Source organism: Oncorhynchus gorbuscha, linkage group LG13 (genome assembly GCF_021184085.1).
Source record: "Oncorhynchus gorbuscha isolate QuinsamMale2020 ecotype Even-year linkage group LG13, OgorEven_v1.0, whole genome shotgun sequence".
Taxonomy (NCBI): Eukaryota; Metazoa; Chordata; class Actinopteri; order Salmoniformes; family Salmonidae; genus Oncorhynchus; species Oncorhynchus gorbuscha.
This window is the reverse complement of record NC_060185.1, coordinates 92,217,256-92,228,232: the sequence shown is the minus strand read 5'-3', so window position 1 is coordinate 92,228,232 and position 10,977 is coordinate 92,217,256. Positions and strand designations below refer to the sequence as shown.

General features: G+C 43.0%; 1 protein-coding gene across 1 annotated transcript in view; it reads right to left on the bottom strand.

Annotated features, from left to right (window-relative positions):
• Positions 1–10,977, bottom strand: part of LOC123992395 (histone-lysine N-methyltransferase, H3 lysine-36 specific-like) — a 39,972-nt gene that overhangs the window by 2,164 nt on the left and 26,831 nt on the right. The window contains 5 exon segments of the mRNA XM_046293536.1: positions 3,813–4,401; positions 8,747–8,957; positions 9,328–9,434; positions 9,956–10,214; positions 10,686–10,955. Of these exon segments, the coding sequence (XP_046149492.1) occupies positions 3,813–4,401; positions 8,747–8,957; positions 9,328–9,434; positions 9,956–10,214; positions 10,686–10,955 (1,436 nt within the window).

Below are 10,977 nucleotides of genomic sequence, written 5' to 3'. Positions count from 1 at the left end.
ATTAGGGAGTTTTTCCTAGATACCGTGCTTCTACACCTGCATTGCTTGCTGTTTGGGGTTTTAGGCTGGGTTTCTGTACAGCACTTTGAGATATCAACTGATGTACGAAGGGCTATATAAATAAATTTGATCAAATTAAAGTTTCGAATTAAATAAAAAAGGTTTTACGATTGTACCGATATAAGTAGAACACATGACATCCCGGCAACTTTGAGAAAAACACACTTTATTTCCGCGTTGTCCCCAGATGTCTCCACCAATACAAAGAAAGGATAGGCGGGAGCTAGACAGCACGTCCTGTTGCTTCATTTACAACGACTCCCATTGTTAGGGCGGAGAGATCTGCATCTTGTCAGTATATCTAACATCGTTGCGCTGAGCCAGTTGTGACCATGACTTGTTCGCCAACGAGTGGAACGTTTATGACACGTCTCCTTTGATTCATTTCATAATCATTGTAAAATAAGGTAATAAGTAAATATTCTTTAAGAAGTGGACAACTGGTGAGTGATTTTAAAAAATGACAAGAACAACATTTTCTATTGTAAAACTTTACTTATAATATTTATTATACACAAAGGAGTACAGTACAGTTCAGTTCATTTCATGAGTCTTCTCTATATGGCATCAATAAACATATCCCCCGTTTCTTCAGAAAATCTATGGTTGTGTTTCAGTTCTCTAAAAAAACAACAGGAGGGGCCAGAGAACTCTTCGAAGTAGACCTGTTGGCATAAACATCATCACAAAACACACAATGGAAAAAAAATAAAAACATTAGAAAAAAAGATAATATTGGTTTGAGAAATACAAAACCAGCCAACAAAAAAAACATCTATTTATCTGCCCCAGATGGTCAAGGGTGAGGCAGAAAGATTTGGTGTTGACACATTGATGGGCAAGCCATGTAAAAATGGTAGTGCTTCTGTTTGGGAATTCAGTACATCATTTTCTCATTTAGTTGATATGTTTTGGACCCAATTGATTGTTTTAAAAGGCTGAATATTAGATATTTTAAGGCCAATTGTCCAGTGATTCTCATAGTTGACATTCTAATTCTAAACATCAATTTAACCAATTCTAAAATTCATGAAAATGTAGCAAATTGTTCTTATTTCAAAAACATTGGATGAGACTCATGGGAAGGATTGTTATTTCATGGAATTTAACATTACCAGCAACCAAATAAAATGGACCCGTGTGTTTTGTGCGTTGGAAGTGTGCTGCTACATGTTTGAATGCAGAACATATACAGCAGAACATTATACAAAAGTTATGAACTGAAGGTCTCAGAACAACCTTTCTAAAAATGTACAGAGGTTTCAGGACACGTCACAGCTTCAGAGTGATGGATAAACCACCCTGTTGGAAAAGCTGCCCGATGAATCAACATTAGTTATGACAGAGAACATGAGACATTCTGCTTGGCTCTTCAGTTAACTGACTTTTAGTGATGCAAGCAACCAGCCTTCCAGCCAGACGATGAAGAGTCTATACTAAGGGTTTTTTGTTAAAATGTTTACAGCACCACAACACTCAATTCAGAGGTATAAAACTCTACTTTAAAAAGTCTAAAAGCACTGTTCTTTAGGCCATGAGTTAATACATGACTAGTATTGCTTCATTCTATAACAGCAGACACGTGCGTGCACTCAAACATACATCACTTTCACTCAAAATATACATCGTGTCAGCTCCCAAACAGACAATAGACATTCTCCTGCCAGATGTGACTGTTGAATGACTTTTAATGATGGAATCATAGAACTAGAATGTGTTTCATTTCCTCAAAATTCTGTGGATGGAACAGCAACACAAGCCATAAATGAAGGTCAAAACATTGATGTGAGCACAACTAACAGGAGTGATGTTCTGAACTCTTGGAATGTTTGTTTGTCCAGCCATAAACATCTTAATGTAATGAACAAACAATCTGTGATTTTATCAACAATCTTTTGCAGTAGACAAAAAAGGGTTTTCTTCACCGTTCACGAGAGATACACTTTAGATTTCAACATTGGGTTGATTTGTAACAATGTTATAAGTCCAAACCAGTAGTTGGTTATGGCTTTTTAAAATCAGTGATCATTGAGAGCATATCGTTGATTATTCTTGATAACTGGTCGAGCTCCTAAATCTAACGCCATGGCTACACTGACCCTGCGCGTGTTGATTTTGTCTATTCGAACTAGACGCCATGACACACAGGTTAAAATAACAAAACCAACTGTGATCCAACTGTATTCATTAGGGGCCAGGTTGAAACACACAGGAAACATTCATGGACAATAAGCTAGATAGCTGTTAGCGGTTTGTCCTGGGAGATGAACAGTGGGTTGTTATTTTACCTGATCATTTTGTAAAAAAAGAAAAAGAAAATGTAACCTTTATTTAATTAGGCAAGTCAGTTAAGAACAAATTCTTATTTACAATGATGGCCTACACCGGCCGAACCCGGACGATGCTGGGCCAATTGTGCGCCGCCCTATGGGACTCCCAATCACGGCTGGATGTGATACAGACTGGATTGGAACCAGGGTCTGTAGTGACGCCTCTAGCACTGAGACGCAGTGCCTTAGACCGCTGCACCAGGGTGTCTGTAGTGACGCCTCTAACACTGAGATGCAGTGCCTCAGACCGCTGCACCAGGGTGTCTGTAGTGACGCCTCTAACACTGAGACGCAGTGCCTTAGACCGCTGCACCAGGGTGTCTGTAGTGACGCCTCTTGCACTGAGATGCAGTGCCTCAGACCGCTGCACCACTCGGGAGCCCATGCATGTGGTCCCATTGTTAGCTGTGTGTCGCTCCATTCCAACCAATAATCCACAGATAAAAAGGGAAACCTAGCTGTCTTTGATTAATATCTCCAGGTTTCTCCTTTCAAGCAACCATGTTGGGTTGTATCTTCATGAAAACCAAAAAGGATATAAAATATAACCAAGTTCTATTTTAGAGTTAGGAATCAAAGAGGTTAGTTGCCGTGTGTAAGCAGTGTGGATGAAATGACTGAATAACATGTATTTGTATTTAGCAACATCGTCGGTCTAGGCAGGTTGTGGCTGAGTGAGGTTGCCCATCCTGTTTTGTTTTCCAATTGTAAAAAAAAAAGAAAGCAAGAACAAAAATGTAAACAACTTTTTTGAGAGGAAGAAAAACAGCACCAGACACTAATAACATATCAACAGAAGGACCAGAGCAGACACTAATAACATATCAACAGAAGGACCAGAGCAGACACTAATAACATATCAACGGAAGGACCAGAGGCTGACCAGAGCAGTCCTCCCAGCCCATTAAGCACCACTTCCTATCCCTTACACAACGTTAGTCCAGTCCAGTCCACACTGTGCTATGCTGTGCTGTGCTGGGGATAGAAAGGCTATGCAGTATGAACACAAAGGCAGCTTCGCAATTCACTTGGTACCACCAGGACAATCTCTCTCTCTCTGTCTTTCTCTCTCTGTCTCTCATTGTCTGTCCATCTGAATGTCACTCTAGTGAGATGAGAGCTAGAAACAGTATTTTCGTAGAGATGGATAGATCTAAGAAGGAATGGAAGACAAGGGGGAGGGATGAAAACGGAGTTCATTTCTCTTCGTCCTCCACCCTCCCCCACTCCTCCTCCTCTCCCTCTACCTCCCCCTCATCGTCTGGCTCCTCCTCCATGTAGTCCCCCCAGGTATCATACACATCTCCCCCTTCCTCCTCCTCTTCTCCTAGTCCGCCCTCATACTGCTCATCTTCTTCCTCCTCCTCCTCCTCAAATACCTCCATTGCCTCTTCCTCCTCACCTTCCTCATCCTCCTCCTCTTCTTCCTCTCCTTCCTCTCCTTCCTCCTCCCCTTCCTCTCCTTCTTCCTCCTCCGCGTCCTCTTCTATCCCACCCACCTGTCCATCTTCCAGCTCTCCATCCTCCTCCTCTTTCTCGTCCTTGTAGGAGGAGGGGGGAGAAGGAGGGGAGAAGTGCAGTATTTGACTATCAGACATGTAGGGACTGCTAGGGGGTCCGTATGAGAAAGTGTTGGAGGTCTGTGAGGTGTTGAGGAACAGGCTCCCTGTAGGGGGCAGTAGCGAGTCCTGGGCCAGGCCTGGGGCAACTGTGGAGGGGATAGAACCAGCAGTGGTGGAACCAGGCCTGGGTGGGACCTGACCCTGGGGGTGGGTGAGGAGGTGGGGGAGAGGCATGCCCCCAGGAGGTACGTACTCCCTGATCTCCCCGGGTTCCAGGGGCTCGGGTCCACAGGGGTCGTGATCGTTGCAGGCGAGCCGCCCGTCTATCTTAGAGATGAAGAGCAAGCCCTCACGGTGTTGCGTGCAGAAGGAGCTGGGACACATCTCACAGAAGGAGGCTGCCTCATGACCGCAGATGTCACACTGGTGCCAGGGACACTCCCAACGGCCTTAGAATACAGACACAGAATCACTGCTACAGCAGAGCCCACCAGACACATTCGTATAGTACAGATCCTTACAATCCTTCAGGAAACTCCAGCTTTGAGGTTTGAACAAAAGCTAAAACTACTACTACAATTTATTTCCTTCTCCGATGTACTAAATCAATCTAACCCACTGGGCACAATCTGGTTGAATCAACATTGTTTCAGCGTAATTTATTAGCGTATTGTGACGTGGAATCTACGTAGAAAATACATTGGATTTGAAAAAAGTAGTCCATGAAAAATGTTGTTTTCAAGGGGACATTTCATCCACAGGATTATGTCATCATGATAACCACTTTTCAACATAGACAAACCTTGTATAAAATATGTTGAATTTGTACCTTTTAAAAAACAACGTCAGCTCTTCAACGTTATATCAACTATCCAAAGAAAAAAAAACTATAGGCCCGGCAGCACCTCCTACTGGAGAATTGTTTTATCTACAGCCTCCTTTTGGTTTCTCATCTAGGGTTTTAACCAAACCCTGCTATGTTGTTTGACTGACTATCACCAATGTGCTAATAGTGAGAATGAGCTTAGAAAGATCTCCACTTAAAAACTAAATAGATTCACTGTTGCTATTGAAGTTATTCCAAACGGTAGGTTTAACAGAGCAAATTCAATGTGGCCATTATCACTATATCCTCAATGATACTATTTAGGACTGTATAGCATTAGGGAAGTCATCAACAGACATTGTTTAAATTCAACCAAGAATTCAACTAAAAATAGACAATACAAAAGGCATGGTGTTTCAAGCCCTGTTGATTTAATATTTAATGATATTTAGTGATGATGAATTGTGTTTGGTTGTCAATGGAACCAAATATCAACATTTGAAGGAGATGTACAGTGCATTTGGAAAATATTACAGCCTTATTCTACAATTTATTAAATTAATCTAGACACAATACCCTATAACGACAAAGCAAAAACAGTTTTTTATTTAGCAACTGTATAAATCAAATTAAAATGAAATACCTTATTTACATACATATTCAGACCCTTTGCTATGAGACTCTAAATTGAGCTCAGGTGCATCCTGTTTCCATTGATCATCCTTGAGATGTTTCATAACATGATTTGAAAAGGCACTTACCTGTCCATATAAGGCCCCAAAGTTGACAGTGCGTGTCAGAGCCATAACCAAGCCATGAGGTTGAAGGAATTGTCCTTAGAGCTCCAAGACAGGATTGTGTCAAAGCACAGTTCTGGGGAAGGGGACCAAAAAAATGTCTGCAGTATTGAAGGTCCCCAACAACACAGTGGCCTCCATCATTCTGCAGTATTGAAGGTCCCCAACAACACAGTGGCCTCCATCATTCTGCAGTATTGAAGGTCCCCAACAACACAGTGGCCTCCATCATTCTGCAGTATTGAAGGTCCCCAACAACACAGTGGCCTCCATCATTCTTAAATGGGAGATGTTTGGAACCCCAAAGACTCTTCCTAGAGCTGGCCGCCCAGCAAAACTAAGCAATCAGGGGAGAAGGGCCTTGGTCAGGGAGGTGACCAAGAACCCAATGGTCACTGTGCCAGAGCTCCAGAGTTCCTCTGTGGAGATGGGAGAACTCTTTCTCTGCAACACTCCACCAACCAGGCCTTTATGGTAGAGTGGCCAGACGGAAGCCACTCCTCAGTAAAAGGCATATGACAGCCTGCTTGGAATTTCCCAAAAGGCACCTAAATGACGCTCAGACCATGAGAAACAAGATTCTCTGGTCTGATGAAACCAAGATTGAAACCCTTGTCCTAAATGCCAAGTGTCACATCTGCAGGAAACCTATCACCATCCCTACGGTGAAGCATGGTGGTGGCAGCATCATTCTGTGGGTATGTTTTTCAGCAGCAGGGACTGGGAGACTAGTCAGGATTGAGGGAAGATGAACTGAGCAAAGTACAGAGATCGTTGATGAAAACTTGCTCCAGAGTGCTCATGACCTCAGATTGTGGCGAAGGTTCACCTTCCAACAAGATAACGACCCTATAAGCACACAGCCAAGACAATGCAGGAGTGGCGCAGAACAAGTCTCTGAATGTCCTCCAGTGGCCCAGCCAGAGCCTGAACTTGAAACCGATCTAACATCTCTGGAGAAACCTGAAAATAGCTGTGCAGCAACGCTCCCCATCCAACCTGACACAGCTTGAGAGGATCTGCAGAGAAGAATGGGAGAAACTCCCTAAATGCAGGTGTGCCAAACCTGTAGCATCATACCCAAGAAGACTCGAGGCTGAGCTTGAGAGGATCTAGAGAAGGGTCTAAATACTTATGGAGATGTGATATCAGTTTTTTACTTGTAATACATTGCACTGTTTTTGCTTTGTCATTATGGGCTATTGTGATGTCATTATGGGGTATTGTGATGTCATTATGGGGTATTGTGACGTCATTATGGGGTATTGTGACGTCATTATGGGGTATTGTGACGTCATTATGGGGTATTGTGATGTCATTATGGGGTATTGTGTGTAGATTGAGGATTTCTATTTATTTAATCCATTTTAGAATAAGGCTGTAATGTCACAAAATGTGGAAAAAGTCAAAGGGTCCAAATCACTTCCAATTGCACCGTCTTCTGCTTAGATTTTACCATCTGTGCCACTGATTTAGTCTGTAATTCCAGTTCGTCTACAAATTAACAGTTGAAATGTTGGATTCCGATCTCCATGTCAATCAAAAATCTAAGTTAAAGAATTAAACCAGACTAAGTCTGTGGTACAGATGGAACTATCCAAGCTGAAGATAAATCTCCTTCAAATGTTGATATTTGGTTGCGTTGACAACCAAACACATTTCAATATAATTTTTGAAATACAATAAATAGCCTATTAACTTGTCGACAAGTAAACAAATTATATGTTGGATTCAAGTCTCCAATTCAATCAAAAATAAAAGTTAAAGAATGGGATAAGTCTGTGGCTCAGATGTATCTTCTGCTTGGAGTGTTCCATCTCCTTCAAATGTTGATATTTGGTTGAGATGACAACCAAACACAATTTAATATTAGGCCTACTTTTGTAACACAGTATAGCCTGAAGTTAAAGACATGCGAGACCCACATACAGTAGAGCGAGAGAACAACGACATGGTGCGCATATCTGCACATTTGAAACATAGTACGCAAATTGTTTGGGGCCCACTTTTGGATCGTGGACGCTAATTTCAAAAACTACTGGCTAAAGAGTAATCAAAAGTACCGGAGAATCTCTTTAAGGCTAATGGAGAACAAATAAATAATTCTACCTTAAACTGAGTAACACATTCATGGCCACATTTGAAGGTTTCTGTAACTATCATCTTCTTATGTAATCTTATAAGGTGGGCATGTCCCAGGTAGCATGCATAGGTCATCGCAGGGCTGTGAAGATCGTCACAATACCTGTCGTAAACTGACCAGAATCTCAAAAAGCATTGGTCACTGCACTATGTACTTTTAATGCAATCTGAACTGTAATCCAGGTCATTTGGTTGTGCTATTAGATGAAGCACAGTGATAACACAATAATCTATTATGTTTATTTATACATCTGACATTTGATCTTTTCTGGGCTTTTAAATGGTTGAAAGTGCAATGATAGACATTTGGGTGACAACTCAACCAAAAACCAGACATTGTTTTTCCATTGGAATTCAATTGTACTTTTAGATAATTGACAGCATAGTGAGACACCTGAAACCCCACCTCTTTAAGGAATACCTAGGATAGGATAAGTAATCCTTCTCACCCCCCCTCCCCCTTTAAGATTTAGATGCACTATTGTAAAGTGACTGTTCTACTGGATGTCATAAGGTGAATGCACCAATTTGTAAGTCGCTCTGGATAAGAGCGTCTGCTAAATGACTTAAATGTAAATGTAAATAGTTTGAAATGTATGTAATTCTGTCCTTGAGCTGGTCTTGTTGTGTATCACGTCATGTATCATGTTCTGTGTTGAACCCCCGGGAAGAGTAGCTACTGCTTTTTCAACAGCTAATGGGGATCCTAATAAAATACCAAATAGGAAATTCAACTAACTTTTGGCTGTCTTTTTGAGTGGCTGAATATACAGTCGGTGGTAATCTCATTGATCCAACCTCTCAACCAAATATTACCCAATTATTCATGTTGAAATGATGCTGTGTGCCCAGTGGGAAGTACCCCCCCCCCCCCCACGTCCAAATCCGTTGCTGATGAATTCTAAGGAAAAAATCATCTATAGACAACAACCTCTTAGCCAAGTCCCATTCATAATCACACATAATATAACAGCCATTTTGGGTCAAAGAGCCTTCATGGGGGAGGTGGTTTCTCACCCCTTCACTCACCTGCAGGTCTCTTGGCCAGGTTGAGACAGTCTGCGTGGTAGACCTTGGGACATCCTGTCTTCTTACAGGACACGATCTGTCCTCCGTCCCCACAGCTGAAACACTCGTCCTCCCTCTCCTTCGTCACCTCCTGCTGAGGCTTCCTCTTCACCAGAACCTTCTTCTTGCCCTCCTTTAGTTCCCTTCCTTCCCGTGCTTTAGATGGCTGGTTCTGGGAGACAAGACACACGCACACACAGGTCATTTAGACTGCTATATTCACCAGTCTACCTTTAGACTGCTAGATTCCCCAGTCTGCTATATTCCCCAGTCTACCTTTAGACTGCTAGATTCCCCAGTCTGCTAGATTCCCCAGTCTACCTTTAGACTGCTATATTCCCCAGTCTACCTTTAGACTGCTATATTCCCCAGTCTACCTTTAGACTGCTATATTCCCCAGTCTACCTTTAGACTGGGGAAGTAAACAGTAAACAACCAAAAGCACTTACTTAACATTCCTCTAGATAAGAGTGTCTAGTAGACAAGTAACATTTTTATGAGAATGTTTTGCATGTTGACATTCGTCACTCTCAGAGCCTTACCTTCGGTCGAACCCCCAGGAACCCAGAGCAGTTGGACGCTCCACATTTACACACCGTCTTCCCATTACCAAGACACTCCAGGTTGTAGTTGAAGGTCAGCTCCACACCTGTTCAGAAATGTAAAAAAAATACACAGCCAAGTACTGTACAGGTAGATGTATTCCTATTCTAAATCAGGCCAACAGAGTTGATATCATTGTCCATAATTAAGGAACAATTAGGTTTGTTTCTTATGTCGTGTTTCTTCACAGTTACCGTCTGAATCTTTACAAATTACAAAGACACTTTTTGTCACTAGGCCTAGTGCCTGAAGTGGAGTTGGTAACAGAAATGGAACCAGGCTCCAGGAGTTGGTAACAGAAATGGAACCAGGCTCCAGGAGTTGGTAACAGAAATGGAACCAGGCTCCAGGACTTGGTAACAGAAATTGAACCAGGCTCCAGGAGATAGTAACAGAAATGGAACCAGGCTCCAGGAGTTCGTAACAGAAATGGTACCAAGCTCCGGGAGTTAGTAACAGAAATGGAACCAGGCTCCAGGAGATAGTAACAGAAATGGAACCAGGCTCCAGGAGTTCGTAACAGAAATGGTACCAGGCTCCAGGAGGTTTCTTAGTACTTCCTCTGACCTTTGGGGATGTCCTCCAGGGCAAAGAGCCCCACCCTGGTGTCTCCGTTTACCGTCCACTTCTGAGTCTCACAGTTGGGCTGGCAGCAGTGATTCATGAACCTCGCCTGGTTCCCCTTGGGTCCAGCGTCTATGATCCGGTCCTTGTCCAGAGTGAGCATGTAGAAGTTACAGATGTCGTTCTCTTGAGCATGTTTGATCCTGGCTCTGCACTCCTCCTCGTCTATCACCTCCCCCACGTACTCATTCACAAATGCACCCTGAGAGAGAGAGAGAGAGAGAGAGAGAGAGAGAGAGAGAGAGAGAGAGAGAGAGAGAGAGAGAGAGAGAGAGAGAGAGAGAGAGAGAGAGAGAGAGAGAGAGAGAGAGAGAGAGAGAGAGAGAGAGAGAGAGAGAGAGAGAGAGAGAGAGAGAGAGAGAGAGGAGAGCAGAGACTCAGGTTATAATCCAGCTGATACACAACACCTTTTACATCACAGACACAGCTGCATGGAGGCTAAATATACTACTGTAAGTCCACATCTTAAAACAGACACAAACAAAGAACAAATCGGGTGAAAAGGGCCTTGGAATTGATTTTAATTGAAAATACTTGATTTATCCCACCAGGGGCAATTATGTAGGCAGCAGTGCAGATCCGTAGTGGTGACAAGGAGGAATGGTTCTCTAAAAAAAAAACAGAAACACAAGGGGAACTCTTTTGTGTTGTAGTTTGATGCTCTAGTCTGTACCTTCTTGATGTCGGAGACGCCCCGTAGCCCCCAGCCTCGTGACAAGGTTCTGAAGATCTCCACCTGGGTGTACTGTCTCTTGGTGTAACTCTGGTTCAGACACCTCTCCCCTGCCAAACACACCTGAGGGTGGCACTCATACATCAACATGCGGTTGATACACTCGGAGTCCATGCCACACGGGTTCTCATCAGACGCCTTGCAGTTACAGCGCGGCACCTCCGATAGGTCCGCCGTGATGATCTGGACCTTGCCGATTGGTCGGTTCACCTGAGGGGAAGAATTAAGCGGA